At 37.8% G+C, this 26,374-nt stretch overlaps 1 protein-coding gene across 2 annotated transcripts in view; it reads right to left on the bottom strand.

The window, feature by feature from the left end:
* Positions 1-26,374, bottom strand: part of MLIP (muscular LMNA interacting protein) — a 243,025-nt gene that overhangs the window by 103,413 nt on the left and 113,238 nt on the right. The window contains exons 3-4 of one of the 2 annotated variants that reach the window (XM_069487901.1): positions 24,890-25,282; positions 10,589-12,154 (exon numbers count right to left, since the gene is read on the bottom strand). In XM_069487901.1, the coding sequence (XP_069344002.1) occupies positions 10,589-12,154; positions 24,890-25,282 (1,959 nt within the window). The remainder of the gene's footprint in view (positions 1-10,588; positions 12,155-24,889; positions 25,283-26,374) is intronic. The other variant, XM_069487902.1, reaches the window with a different exon arrangement.

Here is a 26,374-nt window from a genome sequence, read left to right as displayed (position 1 = left end):
CTCACACTCATACACACAAAACATATACATATATTCATATGCAAACACACAAATTCCCATGTAATCACATATGGGTACACACACATACACAAACACATACTCAGAAAAATATGCACAAGATCTCAGAAACTACATATTTTTTTCCAAAAAAAAATATATATTCTGAATGTTTACTTATTTTCCACTTCTCTCCTCCAAATAGCACTTCTCCCTCATAAGAAGCAGCTATGTGGCCTTCTACAGGTGTCTCAACTCTTATGGATCCTGCACTCCCATCTCTACATGAGAGGCAATTACCGAAGCCCTAAGTCTCTACATCGACTCTGTACTGCTATGGTCTCCAGACAACAATGTATTTAGATAAGGATTGAAATTGAAATGCCATCTCTTCATGGGCAATAGGAGGTGACAATTATTTCCAAATAAATAACATACATTGACTCATTTAATTTTATAGATGCCCTATAACTAAAGAGTTATTAGGAAAGCAGAGCTCAAGTGACTTGTCCAAGACCACACAGCCCATAAAGAGCCTACCTGGATTCAATAACCGTGCTTCTCTGTAAGATGATATTTTCTTCCAAAAGATATCTAAACATACCCATAATGTATAATAAAATATATTATTCATATTCTATGATGGTCTTATTAATATTTAATTATAATCATAGTTGTAATAATAGTAATACCTAAAAATCATTATGGGCCAGGTACCATTCTAATAGCTTTATGTGAATTATCTCACTCAATTGTCACAACAAACCTATTAGGTAAATAGCATATTATACCCATTTTATATGAGTAAACTGGGGTACATAAATGTTAAATAACTTATACAAGGTCACCAGTGAGTAAGTCAAAGCTGGGATTTGGACACAGGCTTTCTAGCTCAACTCTTGCATTTTCCTACATACATTCTTGTCTTTCATTTCAGGATGGGTAATCATTTAAAATATTTCCTCTCCTATCCTCAATTTCTCTAAAGAATATAGCTGCAAAAGTCTGTACAGAGAGATATATTATTATTGCACACATAATATCATAGAATCTTACATTCAGAAGAGATTTTGAAAGTCATCTGGTTCAACCCCATGAATCTCTCTGTTCAGTAGCCACATGAACACTTGCCTACCTCCCAATGCAGTACATTCAGGTCTGTTAGAACTGGTGCAAAATTCTCCCTTGTATCAAGCCAAAATATGCTTCCTGTTAACTTACCCCATTGGTCGTATTTCTTTCTGCCCCTTGAAATCATGATTCATGCTAAGAGCTCTCTTCTGTGTGATAGTTATAGTGCTGCCTTCATCAACTTCCTAATGCTCAAGTGAAGAATTCTACTATCTTTGGCACTCTCCTCTAACAATATTCCTTTTAAATTTTGAAAAGGTGTGTGTTTAGATGTGTTTGTAATACAAAGTGGAATGTAATCATCACCTCCATAATATTGACAATAAACTCAATTAATGCAATGAAGATGATGATAATTGGGATCACCTCCTTACTTTTTATGTAGAGTTTAAAATATTAAGGAGAGTAGCTCAGAGCCATTTCATATTGTTGAATCACACTAAGTATGCTATCACCTAAAATTCTTAATCCTTTCATCTTTTTTCAAGCATTTGCTGATAAACTCCATCCTGTATTTATGCACTTTTTCCCTAGACCCAAAATGGGACTTTAGGTATTATCTCTGTCCAATTTCATCTGATTAGATTTGTTTTCTCATTGTAAACTCTGAAGATAAGAATGTTTACACTATTTCATTATCTATTTTGTTAGGTATGTAATTTTAATTTTCATTCAAATCATATACTAAGGACAGGAAGTTCTTGTCACTGGGTTCTCCCAACATGGTGGACATTAATCCATCCTGTAAATCTATTTGGATATGGCAGTTCAACTAATGGATTTATTCAAGAAATATTTGTTGACTATATACTAGATGACATGCACTATTCCTCTAAGACTCTAAGATATATATACTTTTTCCTTTTCAGTCTAGAAATCACACTTGTTACTACAAAAGACACTTTTTGGGCCCACTGTTTTTCTTCTAGGTTCTCTCAACAATATACACTCAATCCAAATATGAAGTGTGTTATTCTAATTTGGGACATATTTCTTCTTCAGCATGCCAAGGCTTCCAGGTGCTAAACCAAGTTCATGAGATTTGCTTTTTGGCACAAAATTATAAATTATTCTAGTCAAGATAATTCTGGGTAACTTGAATTACGGCTTGTGGTATTACAAGCTAGTATCACCACTAATCAAAGAAGGTAAAAATGGCCAGCCTAAACTGAATCTGGCAAATTATATCTCCTTAATTTGTAATCTATGTTTTCAGTTAACATTCAATAAATATTTCTTAAATATCCGCTACCTGATGCAGGGCAAAGTCTGAGTTTAGAAAAGAAAATGGCATTTCTGTACTTAAGTTTACCAGAGTTAATCCTATTTACAAGCAGTGCTTGTTACTACAATTTAAATTCCATGTTTGAAGGTGAGGATAGCAGGAGTACATTCTGCTTTTTCAGAAAATATTTTCTACCACTCTCCTACCCCCTATTGCTGATACCTAAAATGCCACCACAGTCTCCAGTAATAAAGATCCAGGATGTTTCAAAATGAACTATGTTAGGTGCCTTGAGAATTGGGGATTTAGATTCATTTACCTCCCTTTAAGTGCAGGTAAATGAAAGAGCCTCAGATTATATAAACAAAAAGATGAGAGAACCCTGGTGAAGAGTCTCCCTACCACCGTGGTCAACTTCTTCTGGAAGCATCCATGAGCAGAGATGAGAGCATCACTCTAAAGGTATACTTCTTGCTCGTCAATGACCATGTCTGTACTGCCTGAGTCAGAATCTCCCTGATATCAGCCCTGAGATGAAAGCCCAAGCCCGGCCCCGATCCAATCCATAGGAGATCTCCCAGACACCTCCCTTACACCTGGAGTACTGGCGAGCCAATCTATAATGGTTTTGATGATGGAAGGATTAGATGGGGGGATAAAACTAACTGTCAAAGACTGGCCGTAGACCATGGCCTGGTAAAGCAGATGGGAGAGTTAGATATTGAGAAAACTGCCCTGGACAACTCCCTTCCCAGGCCCCCTCTCCACCCTGATTTATCTGCTTGTGTTTCTAGCACCCCAAATGTATAATATTTATTTCATTATATTATAATATTTTGCTATCCCTATCCTACTGCTAGGTTTTTAGAGGAGAGATTTTATATTATTTCTCCTTTTATTTTCAACACTTAATGCCAACCTGGCAGAGAAGAGATGTTCAGCAAATATTTGTTGATTTGAATTGAAATATTTAATTGACGATTACAATAAGATTGAGAGGACATTAAAAAACACAATTTTTAGTTCCTCATCTATGGTTCAAGTCCTAGACAAACCTGGATGATTAGAGACCATCTTCTCCCCTATCCAACATCCAAGCATACCCTGAGGGCATTTTTAACACAGTAAGTTTCTGAAGTGATCTTCCTTCATGCAGTGAACTTGCAAGATTTGAACTCCTGATTTTGAATCTCTGGTTGTTTTTTTATTTTTTTTCCTTTGAAAAATCTCTTGTAAATTAAACTGCATAGCCCTCCCCCTATTAAAATGCAAATACTCCCCTAGGGGTAAAATTGACACTTTTTCAACCATTGACACCCGAGTGCGAATCATTACTAAGAGCAATTCAGAGAGGGTAGCTGGAAAGAAGCAAAGATAATTGTACACAGAACTGGTTAGTATAAGAGCAGAAGTGACTGACAGCAGGGGTGGGAGAATCTTGGGAAGTCAAGAATTCCCAGAAAGGTACCAAGAACTTAGTGAAGGGAGTGGAGTAAAAAACAATGAGATAAAAAAAAAAAAAGGAAAACAAAAAGGGCACATAAGGCTAGTTTCAACTGTTTTATCATTTTGTGTAGTGACTCTGATGGTTAGTGAATGTTTGTTACTCTACCTACAAAATATATAGAGAAATCTTATCTTCGCCTTTACTGCCTTAACCTGACCAGAGGCACCACCAGCACTTGCCTAAATTGTTGCAATAGCCTTCTAAGCTCTCCCAACTTCTACTCTCCCCCTCTTAAGGTCTATCCTTAACACAGCAGCCGGGTAGATAATACTGACTCACTTATCTATTCAGAACACTCCAATGGCTTCCTGGATTACTCAAAGAAAAATATCAAAGACTAAAGAGTGAACTTCAGGACCCCACAGAATCCAGCCCCCAGCTACATTTCCCTCTGACAACCTCAAGGTCCTGTCACTCATTCTGCTGTCACAACACTGGCCCCAAATCTGTTCTTTGTACCCTTCAAGCATTCTCTGGCCTCAGGATTTTTTCCTCCCTGTGCCATCCTAAGGAGGATCACCTCCTTGGATGTCAGTTTCTCAAAGAAACCGATCCTAACCACCCAACATAAACTTGTGGCACCGTAGCTTCTTTATGCTCCTTACACAACTATACTTTTATACGACTTACGAACTTCTAACACACACAAGATAAACTATTTATTTGGAGGGGTTATTGCTGATTGTTTTTCTTCCATGGTAGAATATAAACTTTCTTCGATAGGCATTCTTAGATGTTTTATTTGTTACAATATCCTCACAGCTTTGAAAAGCACATATTAGGTACACATCACATGTTTATTGAATGAATAATTTATTTGAACCCAGATTAACTATTTTAGCTAATAGAGACACATTGCATATTGCTCATTTCCCAAATTACATGTGATTCTGCAGAAGTGGAGAAAATCACATACAAACTGCTGCCACCAAGTTTTTAGTGTGATATACTTGGAAATGTTTTGATGCCTTAAAGGATTGAGAATTTTACAAATAAAACACCAGTTATAAATTTTCATCAGATATCAAAAAGCTCCCAACTCATTCCCTAAACAAGCTATGCATTCAAATGGCTTTAAGGCCAGGGCTGGCCCTTCACTGAAGGCCCTCATAGTTGGGATAGATCTTCAGACCATCTTCAGTGAATAGCAGACTATATGAGGTTTTGATGTATAGTCACTCCAATTTCTATATGGAAGACCATGATAACTCACTAGGAGAAAAATTTAAACTCATTTATAAATAAAGGCAAAATATACTCGAAACCAAAACAATCCCATGGGTCAATTTTGTGATATCCAGTCTTACCCAAAGGAAAAGGAAGTTTCAGACAATATAAATGATCAAAAAGTAGCCCGAGAAACATTCAGGATGATGCCCATCCAGTCTAGGGCCCTGATTATAATGTGAAATAATACTTTAAAAGTACATCTGAAATAATACCAAGTAGCATGATTTCTGGATCAAAGAGAGTATGAATTGTCCCAAGGAGCCACAGAAAGCATCAAGGGAATGGTTAGTCATTTGAAAGGGCACCGATAGTTGGAAGGGATGGAAAAACGATATATATTGTGGTACATATTGACAGACTAGAAATTATATTCCAGTAATGCCATTAAAATAGTATTAGCTAGCCTTTTTCTACACACTTACTAAAGTATAGTGAGGCTAAGTAAGGTGCCCTACCTAGTACACGTAGCTGATAACTATCAAGGTAAAGATTTGAACTCAGGTAGTCTCTCTCCAGTGCATTTGAAAACATTTTTCATGAGTTACTTAATTTTTAATCCTTGATATCCCCGTAAGATGGTATGATTAATGTAATTTTCCCATTTTACAGATGAGGAAATAAGCCTGAAGTTTACTAACTTGCTCAAGACCACAAAGCTCATGGTAGAGCTGAGGTTGAAACCCAGAGAAATTAACTTATAACTTCAATCTAACATTTTTTTGAGTTATTTGACCAAGAAGCAATTATTTCTAAAATCACACATGAGTTTACACTTATGGACAGCTGGCAGAAATATTGGCATTATAAATATGAAATCCAGAAAAGCAAAGTAATCTAGTGTTTTACTAACAACTTATTGGACTGCCTTGCCAAGATCAAGAACTTGACATATACAACAAGGCTAGAAGACAAAGGCTGTCTAATCATCACTAGACTGAAAGTAGTCTGTGAAGGAAGAGCCAGGCACTTTTAACTTGAGTAACCATTTATTTCCATAGTCAATCTTATGAATCAGCTGATTTTTAGCAGTGTATTCCTAAATGAGTCATATTCTAACAATCTGTGTCACTCCAATTGGCCTGACATTTTCTAGGCTAATTTCCTAAAATCTCCTACTCTATTGATTACTGTACAAAGGAGTCAAAAATTATTTACACACAAAAACTTGAACATAGATGTTTATAGAAGCTTTATTAGCAACTGCCAAAACCTAGAGGCAACCAAGATGTCCTTGAATAGGTGAATGTATAAATAAATGGGAGCACATCTGTATAATTGAATATTATTTATTGATAAAAAGAAACAAGGAATAAACACAGAAGGCCATGAATGAACCTTAAATACATATTACTAAGTGAAAAAAGCCAATATGAAAAGGATACATATTGTATGATTCCAACTATATGACATTCTGGAAAATGCAAAAGTATGTAGATAGTAAAAAAGAGCAGTGGTTGCCAAAGGTTTAGAGGAAGGTAAGGATGAAAAGTGGAGTACAGAGAATTTTTAGGGCAGTGAAATATTCTGTTTGATACTATAATGGTGGATGTATGCCATTATATCTTTTTCAAAACCCATAAAATATACAATACAAAGCGTGAACTCAAATGCAAACTGTGAACTTTGGTTGAGAGTGAAGTGTCAGTGTTGGTTCATCAATTGTAAGAAATGTATCACACTGGTTCAGGATGTTGATGGTGGGGAGGATATGTTCTGGGGTGGGGAAGAGATAAATGGGAACTTTCTGTACTTTCTGTTCAATTTTTCTGTGAACCTAAAACTGCTAAAAAAAAAAAATAACGTCTACTAATTTAAAAAAAAAATCAACTATGATACAAAATAAAATGTCTTTAAACGGGGAAAAAAAAAGTACATCTGAAATTAACATGTCATATCAATTATATCATACTAATGCAAACAGATTCAGAACTATAAGATTCTATGAAAAAGAAACATCAAACATGCTTTATATCTGAATTTAGCTCAGCATACTCTAGCTGATCCATTTTATTTTAATATCAAAGGACAGTAGGACCCAGAGTTTGAACTAATATCCTTCAACCATTTGTGTTTTAATTTGATGGCTTTCTGTGTTCTAGGACCCCTAACCTTTTGGGATCTGGAGTGAATGAAGCTGACCTAAATCTGAAGCTCTTTGACTTCAAAAAGAGTCCTGTGCTCAGATTAGCATCACACTGAAAGGAGCAAGACAAGAAACAACCGATGAAAGCATATAAATTCTTTGATATCACAAAGCTTTTGTCTATTTCCTCCTATCATTGTTTAAAATAATCTTACCAATTTAAACAACATTAGTCAAATGTCAAAAGAAATTGAGATAAGATTTATCTATCCCAGCATCAATTTTAATGAATTTTTATACTCAAGTTAAATTTCTCAAAATAATAGTTTGTAATAAAAAAATTTCTGGGCCGGGCGCGGTGGCTCACGCCTGTAATCCTAGCACTCTGGGAGGCCGAGGTGGGTGGATTGCTCAAGGTCAGGAGTTCGAGACCAGCCTGAGCGAGACCCCGTCTCTACTAAAAATAGAAAGACATTATATGGACACCTAAAAAAATCTATATAGAAAAAATTAGCCGGGCATAGTGGCGCATGCCTGTAGTCCCAGCTACTCGGGAGGCTGAGGCAGTAGGATCGCTTGAGCCCAGGAGTTTGAGGTTGCTGTGAGCTAAGCTGACGCCACGGCACTCACTCTAGCCTGGGCAACAAAGTGAGACTCTGTCTCAACAAAAAAAAAAAAAAAAAAAAAAAAAAAAAAAAAAAATTTCTGATTTTTACCTCGAGAGATAATATAGCAAAATGTGAGAAAAATATGAAAAAGAACAGCATGTCTCAAAGAGCAATTATTTTTGCAGAAGTTGTAAAATAAATTTTCACTGGTAGGTAAAATATAATCATTCTTCTTATTTTCATGTTCATCAAATTTATCATGTATTTCTATGAGCCTGAATTTTCTTAACTGGAAAATAAAACAAAGGAAAAAGAAAAAAAGCAAATGCTGAAAAATTTTCATTGTTGGCAAAAGGAAGAGAGGACAGGAAAAATAGGTCTTCAATAAACAGGCCTTTAATTTAACAAAAGCCTTTCCGGGCTCACCCTTGTTCAACTCCCTCACTATATCCAAAGCAGACAAAACATAAACAAAGCACAGTGAACCACAAATAGAAACACTTTGAAGAAGCTTCTGGAGTAAAATCACCTTTCACAAAGGTAATTAATAATTTAAGAGTATGGCAGCATGGTTGAAGAAATGACAGGTTAATAAATTCAGAAAACAGTAATGATTAGATTGCCAGGTTTTTTTTAATACACAAAACAAATTTTATAATCACACCATACATGTGTTGAAAAGATAATAACCATGTCATTTTACCTCAAATAAATAGGAATTTTAAATTTAGAATCATAGAAAAAATTAAATATTATTCACCTCATTTGCTTTGAAAGTTTAAAATATAAGAACTCTAGTACATTTGAAAATATAATCTCTAGTACATTTGAAAATGACCCAAATATTATATAAATTGAAAATTATGGTCATTATTCCATAATAATAATTTTCTTCATGAGAATTATAGAGTCAGGCTAAATTGGTAATTAATATGAGTTATTACTTTGTAGCAATAAATCATAGTAATAAATAGCATGGCTTCAAGAATCAACAGACTTAAATTAATATAAATGTCAGCTCTGTACCAGATATCTGACCTGGACAAGCTATTCACTGAACTATAGTTTCTTAATGTGCAAAATAAGGATAGTAATATTACCAACCTCATATGGTTAGAAAAATTAACTGACATAATCCATCTTAATTAATCATTCAACCATTTTGCATAACTACTAGCATAGTTCTTGACTCACCCAAAGCATTTGATATCGTTACTATTATTACAATTTGATTATAAGGCCAATCTTCTCATGTCTCCACATATAGTCTTCTGAGTTCATCATCTATATATTTGGTTAGGTTGTTCCCCATTTCTGAAATGCCAACTCTTTTCCTATTCTTTAGGTTAAATCCTAAACATTTCCACCAGGCCTGACATTTTTGATAACTTCCCATGCTAACCATATCCCATAATTAATATTCCTATTATATTGAATTCAGTCACTAATTATCCTGTTTATAATCTGACTTACACAATGTTAATCTTGCCTTACACTTGTTTTCTAGCTGTACTGTAGATTTCATAACTCTACAGCGCCTCTCCACATCATGTATACGTATATTTTTTTCTGCTGAATAAAATTGAATTTTTTTAAAAAAACAAAGAATTATCGCTAGTTCCCTTTAGAAAAACCACACACACTCCAAAGAAAGCTAGTATAGTGGTGGGCATGTAGCTCAATACATGCTCTTTAAGTTCAGTTGTATTGCAACGTCCTTAACCATCATGAGGGCCACTTCAACCTTACATTCATATTATAAGTGACAGAGTTAAACACACTCTTTATGATATTTGGAAGCTTCAAAACTGTATTATTTCAATATACTGAATTGAAAATTCCCACCCCTCCTAATACAGGCACCTTCCTAATTTAATTTTGTTTATATAACAGCTATCAAATTCTGGGTATATAAATCCACATTCTGAATTATTTGAGAATAGTTGGTCAGCTGGAATGCCCTACAGCAGAGTTGCCAACCACCAGGAGAACTGAACTATGGTGTTATTCTTCCAAATCCCTTCTTGTAGTAAAAGAAATGCTGTTTTCACATCCTTACTCAGTGGGTTGCTTCAGAACATATAAAACCAGTATTTCTCTTCTCTTAAATCTATTTCTCTGTACACAGCTTGTCCATCCTTTCTGGATCTCATAATTGCCAAGTATTTAGTGTTTATAATAAAGCAAATAATTTTCACATATAAGGAAAATTTCTATTCCTTTTTGTCCTGCATGTATATAGCTAAAGTCATATTGACTTAGCTTATGGTATGGGGAGTAATAAAGAAATCAACCTGGTGGGGAGGAAATTAATAATAATAAATGAATTTGGGCAAGGGAAATAGATACTATGGGCCTAGAATTCCATTTCATACTAATCCTGCCTACTATTCTGTCAATACACAACATTTTGATGGATAATAGGGCCCTGTTATTAAGTAACCAGAAATGTATTATAGTCCCAAATCTCAACCAGCTGCTTTTGATTCTGTAATTAGGACCAATGGCAAAGCTCATATTATGTTTGAGGAAAAAAATGCCCTTGGTGTCATAGATACAAGAAGTAACCTTAGGAGAACTACCTGCAAAATCAGAGGATTTGACTGAAACATGTAATTCTAGACAGATTATAATTCATCTCCACATTCAAATATAACAAATCCTAGTCCCATCCCCCTTGCACTTTCTCTACCTCCCTGTAGGAGCATAATGAACATTATAATTATTGATTTTCCCCCTGGGGGGAAAAGAAAAAAATTCTTCCCTATTTCAAAGTAAGCATGCACCATGCAACGTGCAAAAAATACCTTGGGTTTCTTATTTTCAGGGCCCGTTGACATGGACAATGCACAAGGTGAAATCAGCTCCTCAGTTCTTGTTAGAGATACGGGAAGTGATGGGGTTGAAACAGGTGACCTGTGGTCGGATACGGTGCTTTCAGATTTCCCAAGTCTTGAAGGCAAGGTACCACTGCCACCCTGTGGGTGCAGGGCTGGGGGACTGAGCCGGAGCGCCTGGCTGGGCAGATTAGCACAAGGGAAAGAGGAGGACCCCGCCTTGGCAAGGGAGGCAGAGCTAGCGCTGGAGATAGGGAGTGAAGGAGGAGCTGAAGGACTCAGCTGCTGGCCAGAGAGTTGGGGTGATGCTCTTTGGGACCTGTTTATCAGGTTTGAAAGGGCTGGGGAAGGATAGAAACATTTCTCCGGAGGGGAGAGTGTGGCTCTTTGATTACTAGGAGGAGATAAAGAAGATAATGCAGGGGAGGCTAAGGTAGAAGGGTGTGTATAAATACTTCTCGGCTTTTCTGGACCCCTGAGGTCACCATCCTGTTTGCCCTTCCAAGAAGAAAGAGGAGAAGGGCTCGGTGGAACAGGAGGAAGACCTGCCGAACTCGATGTATGGGTTTGCAGCTGGGAGAGCACGGTATTGCTCTTCAAAGTGGGCGATGGTGCTTTCTCTACGTTCAAAGAAACAAGACCGCTACTAACACGTTTTGCAGGGGAGTGGGAGGGCAGCTGAGAAACGGGAGCAGACTGGGCAGAAAAAGGGACGTGAAAGGATCGCGGGGTCAGCTCAGAATCCTGGCGCTCCCCTGGGTCTGGAGACCTGGATCTCAGGGAGCAACTTGAGAGAGACTTTTTGGGCGTGGGCGGGGTTTGCTTTGGCTTTTGATCCAGTGCGAGCGTGGACGAGGCCAGGGAGTTGAGCGAGAAGGTGGGGCAGGATGCGGGGGAAAAGGGTCTTTGGTGAGAAGGCTTCGACCTGAGAATGGCAGTGAGGAGGGAAAGCCGAGAGGGCACTGGGGATTTTGCGCCTGACTTGGAAAGATTTCCACTTGATGACATTTGGCTACAGATGGTGGAGGAAGAGCCGTGGAAAGAGGAGGTGAATGGTTTCGGACTCGGACAGAGTGCGTGCGTGACAATGCGGACTGGTATGTACAAGGCTGAATTCGACTTCGGAGGTGCACAGGCGGATGGTGAAGGAGAAGAGGTTCTCGGACTTTCTCCGCGACTAAGGACATGCGAGGTTAAAGTTGTCTTCTTCGGAGCTTCGGGTGTCAGTCCAGGCTTTTGCTCTGCTGCGCTCGGACTGAATAAATTAGACTGAGTGGAATGGGGAAACGGTAACGTCGAGGAGGTGCCCTTCGGTGCAGAAAAGGGTGAAGAGCGCGCGGTAGTTTGAAAATACGTAGCTGATTCTTCCACCACCGCCCCACCGACATCCAGCCTCCTAGTGTGGAACTCCTCTAGGACAGAGGCTCCGTCGAGGTTAGCTGGGTCGAGTGGTGTGCTCTGATTAGTTGGAGAAACAAAGGAGAAAGCAGGTGGTTTACAGGCAAGCTGCTCAGAGGTAGTGGGAGAAGAAGTTAACTAGAGGAAAGAGAAATAGACAGATTGAAATAGGACATTATTTGTGAAACTATCAAAATATTCTTGTCACTTGTGTGATTACACAAACAGCCCTTCTACTAGTTTGCACAAAGGGAGACACCTTAAACCTCCATAAAAATGCAGGAAATTCTGTTTTGCTAATAAGGCATTGCTTTAAGTTTGAAATGAGATATGCATAAGCTGTGAAGTACTATATCCTCTACCTTATTTATTTCCCAGAATGAAAATCAATATAAAATTGCTTTGCATGTTTCCATTTGGAAAATAATTGATTGACAACATCTAAAATAGTTATCTTAATTTTGAATGGTGTGATCTGAAAAGATTTAAATCACCATCGGTATAAATTTCAAAATTCACTTTGGAAAATGAAATATATTTTCTTTCATCATATGATAATAATGACTACAATCCTCTAAAAAAAATTAACACACTTCTACCATGTTTTTAAAATTTTAAAAACTTGGACTACTTACTCCTACATAACATGAACCTGATAAAGTGCCCAGAATTCAAAAGATGAAGCACCCAAGCCAACATCAACACAGAATAATAAACTGGGAGAGTAAAACCAAAGTCCAAAATAGAGAGGAAATAAACTTTAGTTCGTTTTCACTAATTATACTACTTGCCAGAATGAACACTTAACATGAACATTTAATGAGCATTTAACAAATGATTTGGATTATGCTGGAAGAAATAGGCTTTCTTTTATGTCGAAAGAAGCCAGAGAACTTTACAAATACAATCCACCTGAAACAACACAACCCACCAATCTCACACCAGATAAAGAGGGAATAAACAATATATCATTTTACAAGAGAAGCTAGAGACAGCCTGTGAAACAGCTGGGTGTATGCATTCTTGAGCCATTCTAAAAATCATCCCAGTACTTTCAGATAAGTACTGAAGTCATAAATGATTCTAAACCTTTTAAACAGAGGCTTCCCTTCAAAATTATTGGTTTGATTCTATTAGTATATAAGAGAAAGGATAAATATGCATGTCTAATAAAGAATTTAGGGAATATCAGTCACTGAAAATATTAGGCTGGTGCAAAAGTAATTTCAGTTTTAGCATTGTTGAAATTTGTCATTTGATATTGCAATACATTCTTAAATGTGGTTATGTTGTACATCATTTTAAATTCATTTCTTACTTTACGTTTTTTTGCTAAGGACTCATTACTTGCTATTCATTTTATATTTAGTTTAGACCATGGAATTGATGTTAGACAAAAACCAAATTGGAGCAATTTTCTTATTCTAGTTCAAAATCGGTCGTAAAGCAGGGGAGACAACATCAACAATGCATTTGGCCCAGGAACTGCTAATGAATGTACAGTACAGTGGTAGTTCAAGAAGTTTTGCAAAGGAGACGAGAGACCTGAAGATGAGGAGGGCAGTGGCCGGCCATTGGAAGTTGACAACGACCAACTGAGAGCAATCATCAAAGCTGATCCTCTCACAACTACACAAGAAGTTGCCCAAGAACTCAACACATCATTTGGCATTTGAAGCAAATTGGAAAGGTGAAAAAGCTCAAGAAGTGGGTGCCTCATGAGCTGACCAAAAATCAAAAATATCTTTGTTCTGAAGTGTTATCTCCCCTTCTTGTACACAACAACAAACCATTTTTCAATTAGATTGTGACATGTGACAAAATGTGGACAACCAGCAATGACCAGCTTGGTGGATGGACCAAGAAGAAGCTCTCAAGTGCTTCCCAAAGCCAAACATGCACCAAAAAAAAGGTCATGGTCACTGTTTGGTGGTCTGCTGCTGGTCTGATCCACCACAGCTTTCTGAATCCTGGTGAAACCATTCCATCTGAGAAGTATGCTCAGTAAATTGATGAGATGCACCGAAAACTGCAACGCCTGCAGCCAGCATTAGTCAACAGAAAGGGCCCAATTCTCCACCACAACGTCTGACTGCGTGTTGCACAACCAACACTTCCAAAGTGGAACGAATTGGGCTACGAAGTTTTGCCTCATCCGCCATATTCACCTGACCTCTTGCCAACCCACTACCACTTCTTCAAGCATCCCTACAACTTTTTGCAGGGAAAACACTTCCACAACCAGCAGAAAGCAGAAAATGCTTTCCAAGAGTTCATCGAATTCCAAAGCATGGATTTTTATGCTACAGGAATAAACAAACTTATTTCTTGTTGGCAAAAATGTGTTGATTATAATGGTTCCTATTTTGATGAATAAAGATGTGTTTGAGCCTAGTCATAATGATTTAAAATTCACAGTCTGAAACTTCAATTACTTTTGCACCAACCTTATATATAACAAACTTATTAATTTATCTTGATTATCCACCAAATTACCAGTATTTTTTAGGCCATAGATTTGTAAATTTGAGAAGTCTTATCCAACTTTCTCAAGATTTTACCTTCTAGTTACCAAACATTCTACTACATTAAGTAATATTTTACCTAATATAAATAACAAAGAATTTTATTGTACTTCTTTCTTTTTTTTTTTTTTTTTTTTTGAGACAGAGTCTCACTCTGTTGCCCAGGCTACAGTGAGTGCCGTGGCATCAGCCTAGCTCACAGCAACCTCAAACTCCTGAGCTCAAGCGATCCTCCTGTCTCAGCCTCCCAAGTAGCTGGGACTACAGGCATGCACCACCATGCCCGGCTAATTTTTCTATATATATTTTTAGCTGTCCATATAATTGCTTTCTATCTTTAGTAGAGATGGGGTCTCGCTCTTGCTCAGGCTGGTCTCGAACTCCTGAGCTCAAACGATCCGCCCACCTTGGCCTCCCAGAGTGCTAGGATTACAGGCGTGAGCCACCGCGCCCGGCCATGTACTTCTTAATACAATTGAAAAGTTGATTGTTGAGGAACTTCTAAGAGAAAGACTCTGAAAAGTCTAAAAATGTTTATATTAATCTACACATAATTTTTATATTTTCCTAGTCAATATATTAATAAGTATTTTCAATATATTTCTAACTTGCAAATACAACATGATATCCTAATTTATACAAATATAAAAATGTGGAACCATATTTTTACAAAATTCTCATGGGTGGAGGTTCATTTTTTAATAAAAAGATTCATTTTTCTGAGTTTCTCTCATTAATAAGTTTAAAAAGAGGGGATAAAGATATGAATAATTTTATGCAGAAAGAACGAATGAGCACCTATCAAATTCTCAGTCAATAGCTCACAATCAGTCCTTCATTTTACCTTTTCCCTGTCAATCCCTTACCAGTGATGCCAAACTTCTCTATTGATGTCTACAAGTTAGTTCCATCCCTTCTTCCTCTCTCACTGATAACCCCTTATGTTATTCTCTAGGTTTGTCACTGATGCTCTAATTCCTTCTGCCTCAATACTGTTCTCTATCTTCCCTACCATTTACTTCTTATCTCATATTTATGGATTCCAATGCTTCAAACCTCTCTCTAGAAGTACCCACGCCTGTGTTCTCCAGTCCCCAGAACTCTTCTGGTTCCTCGAGCCCCCTCACCTCACACTTCCCTCAGAGTCATTCTCAAAGCTCTCTTCTCCTGGGAAGACTATCCTGAACTCTGGATACATTCAAAATAATCTCAGGAACAGAAGATGCTTGCAATGTGCTGCTCTCTTTAGTTAGATGATCCTAATCATAAATCCACCCTCAAATCCTGCATAATAGAGACCATCAGTTATTTTAACAGCTAATCTCTACTGTAGAGCTGCCTTGTAATTTCAGTAAATTTAATATTAACTGCTCCTTCATATATTCAGTTTTCCCTAATATGTCTATGAGATCTCAGAGCATCTGAATAAAAGCTGAAATGATTGATCTGCTACCTGATATTTTGAATAGTTCCTGAGATTTCGACAGCACCAGATGTTGGTGCCATATAGTGCTCTTCCTCCTGAATCTGTACAGCTGTGCAAGGCAGGAACCCTAGATTTCCCATTATCCTCACATCCCAGTCGTTACATTGTTTGCAACTTGGCCTCCTAAATTTACCAAGTGATTGGTCCTCTTCTTTCTGATGAATATTCAATGCTACAGGACAGATTCTCAGCCTTTCTTTCCTTATCAAATTAAATAAATAATCTTTTCTGATAACCCTACTTCTAGTTCTATCACCAGATTGACCATTTAAAATCCAATCACCTATACTTATGATTTTATCAGTGCTTTCTTTGTGTCTACCATGAACTAAAGATCTTTCCTTCATGACAGAGTCCCTCTGTTGCTACCCAGTCTCATCTCCCGAATCTTCTATTTTTCATTTTAGGTTTCAGTAATACTTGGTTCAATCTCAACTTTCTTGCCAGCATAGTCAACATGCTATCTGTGTTGGACTCTTGCCAATCTGCTTTGCAAATCCTCATTCTCAAATCAACCCCAGCAAATGCCATTAGGTTCCTAGACCCAGTCTGCTTAAAGTTGCTGTAAGAAAAAATTGGCACCACCTCGTCAATTGGCAGCATCACTGCACTTGATTTATAAACTGTGCCCCATACAAGGGCACCAGTTGAGAGTAGAGCTGAAATCCCCTGCATTTGTGTGCAGAGAAGGCACCTTTCTGAATTCACATGTGGCCTGGGTGAGGCACTTGGATTGGTGAAAGCACAAGTCCAATGTCTGCAGTTTCAGCTGGGCCCTGTGCCTCTCAGCTTTTGTGTTGGTTGTTTTGTTTCTTTCTTTTCTTTTGTTTGGACCTTGGCTGCTTCTCCTGTTCTGCTCAACAGCTCTTCTAAAAAGTTAACATTCTCCACAAACCCTTAACCCACCACCACCCCCATTATACTCAACAGATGACCTCGATTTCTTTTCTCCAAAGAAAATTGAGGTTACCAGGAAATCGAATTTTTCTCGATTCACTTTCATTCCCTTTCCTTCATTCTAAGGAAAAGTGATGATCTTTGCTCTCTAAACGGTGAATTCTCCCTGAATTCGCTCTTGGCTTCTTAGAGATCTCATTTCACCAGTTATCCTCCATATCCTCTGTATTATATTTATCCTTGTTATTTTTTACTAGCTCTCTCATCCTAACATATACATAAAGCAGAAATTTTGTAAGTCTTTTTAAAAATATAAAAATAATTATCATTGTGGCAGATAGTGAAAATACCCATAATTCTCTATTCTTTCCATAATAACAACAAAGTCCTTTTCCCCACCCTTCAATCAGGGGTGGCCAAATGACTTGTTTTGGACAATGGGACACTACTAGCAAATGCAACACAAGAAGCAGTTATGTGCACATATAGTAGTAACATTCATCGGGTGTCGGGCAGGTGGGAGGGGGGCGGAGCGGCTGGGTATATTCATACCTAATGGGTGCAGGCAGTGAGCACCATCTGGGGGATGGACATGCTTGAAGCTCTGACTTGAGTGGGGCAAAGGCAATATATGTAACCCAAACATTTGTACCCCTGTAATATGCTGAAATAAAAAAAAAATTAAAAAACAAAAAAGAAGCAGTGGCTTGAAAAGCTCTTGTGAATTGGGTCTGACTGGCTTGCTGGGTGCAGAACATTGCTATAATGTGAATGAGCCCAGGCTAGTCTACCAGAGGCAGTAAGACCACATCTCAGCAGACAACTAATCAGCCACCAGACAGCTCACCGGCCGCCAGCCAACCCAGCAGACACATGAGTAAGCCACAGCAAAGATCAGCTGAGTCTGACCCATATCTGCAGAACCACCTGGCTGAATGCAACCCAAATTATTGACCTGTAAATTTTTGAGCAAAATAAATGATTGTGTTTGAAAACATTAAATGTTGGTGTGCTTTGTTAAGCAGCAAAAGCTAACAACAGATAAAAGCATATGCATGCACACACACGCACCAAGATCTTCATGGGGCCTGCATTTCTCATAGTTACAGGCCCATGTTGTTCTCTTCTCAGTCAAGTCAATACTAAACAATTACTGTATTGATTTCCTTACTTGTTGTAGCCAGCACGCCCTGAAATGACCTCCCAGAGTGATAGCCTTATATTATCCCTTCCTTTTGAATGTGAGTGGAAATTGTGACTTGCTTCTAGCCAATAGAACATGACACAGGTGAAGGGATTTTCAAATGTAATTAAGGTCCCTAATCAGGTGTGTTTAAGTTAATTAAAAGGGAGATTATCCTGTGTGGGTTTGACCTAATCAAGTGAGCTCTTTAAAAAAAGGTCTTTTGAGTTAGAAACTCAAAGCAGCAGAGACTCTTTTTCTCTGTTGCTGGCTTTAAAAAGCAATCTGCCGTGAATTCTACAGCCTCAAGGAAATTAATTCTGCCAACAACATGAAGTAACTTAAAAGAGACTTCTTCCCTGATTGAGCCTCCAGAAAGAATGCAATCTGACCAGCACCTTGGTTTTAACCTTGTGAGATTCTGAGCAAAAAACCTGGCTCAGCCGTGCCCAGACCTCTGATCTACAGAAACCAAGAGAAATAGGTAAATTTTTAAGCTATTAAATTTGTGGTAATACATTATGCAAGAGAAAATCAATACATTTCCCACCAACTTCTTAAGTTTCCTCCCCCATACACACACTTTTCCATAGAAACTATTATCCTGAGATCTACAATGATTTATTTTTCCTAAATCCAACAGGCACTTGAATCTCTTATCTTTTCTGATTTCTTTAAAGAGTCTGACTCTTCTAATCTCTCCCTCCTTTTTAAAACTATTTTATCTGTGGCCTCTATTTCATTACTCTCTGCTAGTTTATTTTCTATCTTTTGATGAATCCTTTCCATATTTTTTCCCTTCTTCCACCCTTTTTTATATGTTGGTACTTCCTCGCCTATTGCCACGTCTAGAACGCCCAAAAAACTTGTATTTATCCTTCAAGTTCAGCTCATACAATATTGCCTCTGTGAACCCTTCCTGATGGTTCAGGCCCCTTAGGCATCCTCCCTGTAGGCTTCCCATGTTTTCTGAACATGCTATTTTCCTTGTCATTGTTTTCATGTGCATCTGCTTTTCAAGTTTCTTGACGTCAAATCCTATGCCTTTTAAATTTTGTATGCCTAGTGTCTAGTACCTAGCCTGTTACCTTCATGCAGGGATGAAAAAATAAAATGTCTAGTAGATGCAGGAACAGAAGGACACAGAACCAGGGACATAGTGTCTCCTTGAAGAGAGTTTCATCACTCCCCTCTGCAACTGCCCCTCTTATTCTGCTTTAGACTCTGGGCAGTAAGGGTGGGCAGGCGCTGGGGAGAATACTGCCTCTGACCTCTGATTCACTCTCTACCTCTCTAGCCAGAGGAAAACTCAAGTTCTAACATCAACAAGTCAGGAGACCTTTCTCTTAAGAGGCCATATCATCTTCCTGCTGGAATTGTCAAAGCAACCTAATTTTCCATATGTGTATTTCCTTTGTACCTAGCTAATTATACAAATTAACCTACTGAGAGGAAACAAGAAGCCATCATTCAGGGACTGCAAAGATTCTGCCAGCATCAGAGCAGAGTTTGTGGCCTCTCACTGATGCAGAAAAATTTCTCCTAAGTGTGTCCAGTGTAACGCATCATGGAAGGTGACAGAGAAGATAAAAGAAGGGAATCTTTTACTCGCCCTAAGAAGAAGGAAAATGGGGAGATGGCAGTGAGAGAGCAGTAGAGAAAGTTTGATTTAAAAAAATAAATAAAATTAGGGATTTGTCCATCAATTAAAAGAATGAGAGCCTCTAGATTTATAATCCTCCCCAACTGCTCAAGGCAATTATATGATCAAAAGGGCCGCCTACAATCTGAGTGACTGCTTGGATCATCTCTCACCCACTTGTACAAGGTCAGTTTTCTTTACTGTCAGGCCCCTGGTGGCTCTGTTATGCATACAATTAAAGAGTTGTCCAGCTGGTGGTCATGTCCACATTACCTCCTGGCATCTCAATATAAACGTGCCATGTTTCAGGAACTACTTGCGGCATTCCAAGCTAGCCTTCCCAGCAGTTAGCAGAATCCAACATGGAAGTTTAACCTTTCAGCTTCTTTCAAGGTTTTCAGCCTCTAAATCTCTGAGGTCAAAAGCTATAGATTATTTGCTTTAGGAAGGAAAATATGGAGCAACAGCACTAACTGTAAGGCAGGAGTCCTAGGCTCTCTTCCATACTCTATTATATATAGTGTTCCCTTAACTATGAATGCTCGCTAAGAGAGTTCATGTGATGTATGTTCTCTATGTGATCACGGGGTCCTGTGAAACCATGGGAACCAGAGGTGAGAAAAAGATTTTTTGCCAAGTTGAAGCCTGGAGATATAAGGAAGGTTTCTACATCTAATCTCCCATCCAAATAATTTGTTGTAATCCCTTTTCCATGGATGCATGAAATCTAGTTATTTAATAAATATATGTGCTAATATCCAAATTCCCCAAAATTTCACATAAGAACCTCTTTTATATGACCCTGGTCAGTTTTCCTGATCTCATTTTCCATGTCTCATGTCCTTTCCCTGGTTCTTACATCTGAGCTACATTTGAACAAATGGATAAAACCTCTTCCCCTCCGTACTCTGTGTCCCAAACATGCTGCCATCTCAAACTTCTTAAATACAGAAAAGCATTTCTTGAGAACCTACCATTGACTGGGCAATTTGCATGTATCCTCTCATTGATCTTCATAAGAAATGTTAATATTTTTACAAATGAGGAAACTGAGGGTTATGATTTCAGTGACTTGTCCAGAGGAGCATGGTCAGTTAGTTGCCCATATCCTTTTTGCTTTCCCATGTCACTCCTCTGATGCAGAACCTCCCTGTACTCACCTCCCAAGCATTTCTCAACTTAATTTCTGTCCCATCACCCCACTCAAATGACCTCCTAATTTCCCGATTAATGGGCTTGGGGGCCCTACTTTATTTGACCTTATTTCACATTTCCACTGTAGATTCCTCTTTTTGTTGAAAGTTTTTTTAGCTTTCATTACATGAAACCATTCTCCTCAACTTCTTTGGTCCCCTTTCAGTCTTTTTCATTGGCATCTCTTCTTTTACGGGTTCTTTATCTTTTAAATTTCATTTTTATTTTTCTAGAGATGGGGTCTCACTCTGTTGCCCAGGCTGGAGTGCAGTGGCGCAATCATAGCTACTGAAGTGCCTGAAATTCCTGGGTTCAAGGGGTCCTCCCACCTCAGCCTCCCAAACAGCTGGGACTACAGGCTTGCACCACCTCTCACAGGTCCTTTATATTTTCCTATTTCCTGGTTTGAATTCTACATAGTCTTGTTCTACATTCTTTCCCTGAGTAAATGTCTCCACTCCCATCACTCCAACTTATATAGCAAATATCTCCAGTCTCCCGTCTCTCTCCTGTGTTCCAGATTCACACTTCCAGATTCTTTCTAAATATCACCATGCAGTGCCACCAAGGTATCTTGAACTCAACATCAGGTGTCTAATTTCTTCTCACCCCTCCCAAGACCTGGATATTCTTTCCTCAATTAATGATGCCAACATTCACCCAATTTCCTTGGAAATAAACTTCATTCATGCTTAGTTTCCCTATATATTTTCAATGAGCAAGTCCAGCTGATTCTAACCCCATAGGGCTCTCCTTGTATTCCCACTGTCACTGCCTTAGCTCCAAGCTTTATCATAGGTCTCTCAGACAAACCACTGTGTGTTGTGTGTATTCACCTCTCTTTTAACTCTACTACTACCACTAGGTAAGATAATTCTTACACTTTTATGTGAACATCCAAGTCTCTCTCTCTTCTAAATTTTACTTAAGGGAATTTTGATTATTTTATATGGCATTTTTACTTTGGCTTTCACTTTAAAATTATTGAGTGATTTTTTTCAATATAACATACTTTGATTTAAACATGCCACTTCAAAGAAAGCATTTGGAGCATATATACATTCCACCCACTTTTTATATTGACTATGTTCAAGATAATATGTTAACCACTGTAAGGAATAAAATATTTAATAAAAATGAATTTACCACGGGCTTTACCTTTCGAGACTTTACAATCTGTGAGGGGAGATAAGGCATGTACCTAAATAGTTATAATACGTGCTAGAAATATAATCATTATAAAAGAGGTACAGAAAAAAAGCTGTCAGAACTATATTGAGGAAGGGTTTGCTTTCACTGAGGGAACCAAAGCAGACTTCATGAAGGAGCCAATACCCGAGCAAGGACTTCAAAGATGAGCAGCATGTGAACTTTTTAATATTTATTCTTTTCACGCACCTTACTGAGCCCCACTTAGGTGGAAGGCGCTGCACTAAGTGCTAGGAATATAGAAATGAAGAAGAGACAGAACTTGACTTCAAGTTGTTTTCAGTCAGTGAGAAAAAAAGGTAAAATCAATTATTACAGCAGAGTGAAAAGGAATTATAATGGAGATTTTCCTCAAAAAAAATGAAAGCCACAAAATACTAAAGACAATCACAAAGAGGGAGGAGAAGCACTAACTCCTCTTCAAAGGAACTGTCTCTAAGAAGAGATGCTACTCGGGCTAAGCTTGAGTATCAAGCAGCCCGGGGCAAATGGGAATGAGTTGGGGGAAGACAGAAGCGCCCTACACAGAGGGACTGCAGGCTCAGGGAGGGGAAGGTATGAAGTGTGTACCTTGGGGAGATAGTTCAGGAGAGTTGAGGAGGAGAGGTGTAAAATGTGGATAAAGAAAAGACTTCTAAGCTAGGGTGTGGAAAGGTTAAAGGCTATTTTAAGAACTGAAGGCATTTTTTAGGAATAGCTTATAGCTGGTTAGCCAATAGTGCTGATAGGCAATTCTATACATAGAGTCATTTTTACCAGGTAGACCAGAAATTCACTTACTTGACTGCATTTCTGATTGAAAACTTGATGTTGTTGGCACCAGGTAGTCCAATCGTGGAATATTGACTGCATTTAACTCCCCGGACTGCCTTCTTTGGTGCTCTGGTCACTTTTCCTTAGTTAACATGTGTGGTGACAGTCATCTTATTTTTCTTTCACGATAACCTACTATTCGTCACTCAGAGGGATTAACACAGGAAATGGAAACTAGAACAACGGGTATTCCCAAACATTTCAGGATCCAGTACCCCATTGCTCGTAGTCATAATTTCAGCTACAATTAATAAATTAAGTTGAGCTTGGTCTTTTTATTTGGAGCTTTGATAACATGAACTACAACCTACTCCTAAGTAACCTTTTTGGGCAAAAAGGTTTTAAAGTATGAATTCAGCCTCTAATTTGATTTCTGTATATTTGGCCACACAAAAATAAAAATAAATGGCCAACCCAGGAGAAGAAATATCAGTTGGGGAAAAGAGTAAATCAAAAACTGAAAAATTGCTTTAATATTCTTCTTTATTAATATTTGGTATCATCACACCTACATTTTCTTCCCAAAGAAGCAGCACAAAATTACTCTCCACTGAAAATGGAAATCCCCACATCTGCAATCTGGTTATTTCATCATCTTTCCTGATGCAAGAAAAAAATATTTAAGCCTATCACAGCTTGAGAATACCTTTAATTATATGATTATAATATTTTATTCCAAAACCTAGCTGAGAATAAACTTCAAGAAGAAATAAATGCTTTAGTCCAGTAGACCTATGTGTGGGGGGGGGCGTGGGGGGTGATATTTACCACAGTGAGTCTTCCATTACCAAAAGGCAATATAGATACTAGATAATTAAAGATAATAAAAATTCAGCATTAGAAAGTCAGTGAAGGCTGCAAAAAGAAAGATGAGGTGGCACCAAAAATAAAATACGTGTTCTACTGTTTTGCATAGCTTAGGACCTATGTTAGTAGGTTAGTACCACAAAAAGACCAACACATCAATAAAAATGTTCTTCAAACTACTTTGGGTTGATTGCAAATGCCTGGTCTAGTAGATCCAAAACAGGGCATCTTGGTACCAACCCGGGTTCATTGCCAAGAAGTTAGAGCTTCTCATCCACTACCTGCTGTCAAGGCCAGCCTCTGCATTCCTAACATTCTCTAATAACTATGCCTTGTGGAAATCATCTTATGTCTTCATTATACTGAATATCCAGTCAATGGAAAAATCTTACTATTTTTTTTCCTTCAAAGTCCCTCCCTATCCATCCCCTTTCTTTCCTGCCATCACAGATGTTGGTCTTCTCCTCTTGCACCATGAGCTATCCACCTTAAAGCAAATATTCAATCTTACTGCTAAGTTTTGGGGTAGGATATTCTCTCCCTTTCACCTAGGTCAGCCCCCACCCTGGTGGCTTTCAGGTCTACAATAGATATTTTCCTTAAGACACACAGGGGAAAATTATTTTCCTTACACACTTACATCCTAGTTTATAATTTTACTTCTCTTCTACTAGTTTAAAAGCAATGTATCTACATCTAATATTTAATCAACGACTTCTCACTAGATCTTTTTTATATCTGCAATAATCCTTCTTGATGTTCCCAGTTCACCAAGCACTCTCTCTTGACTACAGAAACTCCCAATATCAACCTTCTCCAAGAATTGTTCAAAAGGAAGAAGTAATATTTGTCCAAATCTATTCCAGCTAAATGTGCTACATTTTTCTCCTTAGCCAATTCATAGTATAATCGTTTAATCCTTTTTATCTTATGAATTTATTATCTATGTTTGTACTGTGATGATTTATGATCTTGGGATTTGGGTTTTTTAATATAGTTTTCTTTGAGAGTTTTGTATACCTTGAACAAGAAGGCCTTTGCAGATAGCCCAGGACAAAGAATATATAAATATTTAAATTTTCTTTCTTTTTTATATGGCAAGAAGACAAAAACCTACCTGCCCGTGCTTTTGCTGAGGGGCCATCCCATGAGGCATTTCAGGATGTGATGAGGCCTTGAGTTCTGTCCCTCGTGTTTTGGGACGCACTGCATCAGAAACCAGACTGGAAGAGATTGCTAGAGACTTGGGCCGGGCAGGAGTGGTGCCTGTCCCCGCTGTAGGGCCTTGTTCACCTTTTCTGCTTGTAGCTTCATCTTCTCCTTCAGAGTCCACAATAAAGACATATTCAGCTTTGAAGATGTCACTTTGCTGCATTCCTTGAAGTTTGTTTGCTTTCGATTCCCTTTCTTGTGAAATCGTTCCACTGACCTCTGAAGAGTAAGTCAACGTCCCTTGGTCTCTCTCTTGTTGGCTCCCAGCATTCAAGGTCAAGTAGTCATCAGAATTAGACTGTAATAGATGAAGAGAGATAAAAGCATTGGCATTAGTTTAATAAATGCTGCTTTTTTTCTGCATGTACACTGAAAAGCTTACCATGCTTATAAAGAATTTTTGTAAATGTATTAAATCAGGTTGGCCTAAGAGAGATTGGGTTGAAATTAATGGTTTACTTTTACGAGCCCACCTATTTGTCCTGGTCTAAGCCCAAACAACTTAAGGCTCAGAATCACCATCAACAAGCAAACCTAATTGTTTTCAAGTAAATCATGATACGATATTTTTGAGAGTGGGGAGAGAGAGAACGTGCATGCTTTTCAGGAAGACTTTCATGAAACAAACGGAGACTGAGCAAGAGCTTAGCTGATGGTCAAGCAACATGTATGTCCTTTAAAAAGCAAGAGAGCAATAAAATCCCATTGAAATTTTCTAAAATAATACAAAATCTTTCTAAAAGTCTGAAAGGAAAAATAAAATTGGAACAAAATGCATAAATAGGCAAAACAATTGAAGCTAATTGGTAGGAACTCATGAATAGGGTACAAAAAATGATGTATATATTTTTAGTACAAATTATTTTTTGCTATTTTATTTTGGATTCTTAATTCTAAATCTTTTCCCATCCAATCTTCTGTGAATACATAGAATACAAGACCAGGGCTACAATAGCTTTATCAAGCTACCAAACTTTTTCTAAAATGATGACAGCCATGTACACTAAGATTGTTTAAAAGACCCTAGTTAATTTTCTTGTTTTGATAACTATACTACAGTTATTATTCTTTTCCTTCTAATTTTTCTGTAAGTTTAAAACTATTTCAAAATAAAACTAATTTCAACTATCATGGTCAATTTAATGTGTCCCAATATGTATGAAAATAGAAATCAAATCACTGATTAATTACAATTAAAGAGTTGATTTTGTACACCCATTCCATACTATTCAGTTAATGATGATGATATGGTCAGGATAAAACACAAATTGCCTCTGATTAGGATTTCTCTGTCCATCTTTCTCTATTTCTTTACTCTGATGTACTTTTTTATAGTATTTATCACTACCTGGGATTTTATTACATACTTTTCATTTTTTTTCACTGTGTG

The sequence above is a fragment of the Eulemur rufifrons genome, chromosome 15 (assembly GCF_041146395.1).
Source record: "Eulemur rufifrons isolate Redbay chromosome 15, OSU_ERuf_1, whole genome shotgun sequence".
Taxonomy (NCBI): domain Eukaryota; kingdom Metazoa; phylum Chordata; class Mammalia; order Primates; family Lemuridae; genus Eulemur; species Eulemur rufifrons.
The sequence above is the reverse complement of the archived record's forward strand: the minus strand, read 5'-3'. Positions and strand labels throughout refer to the sequence as shown.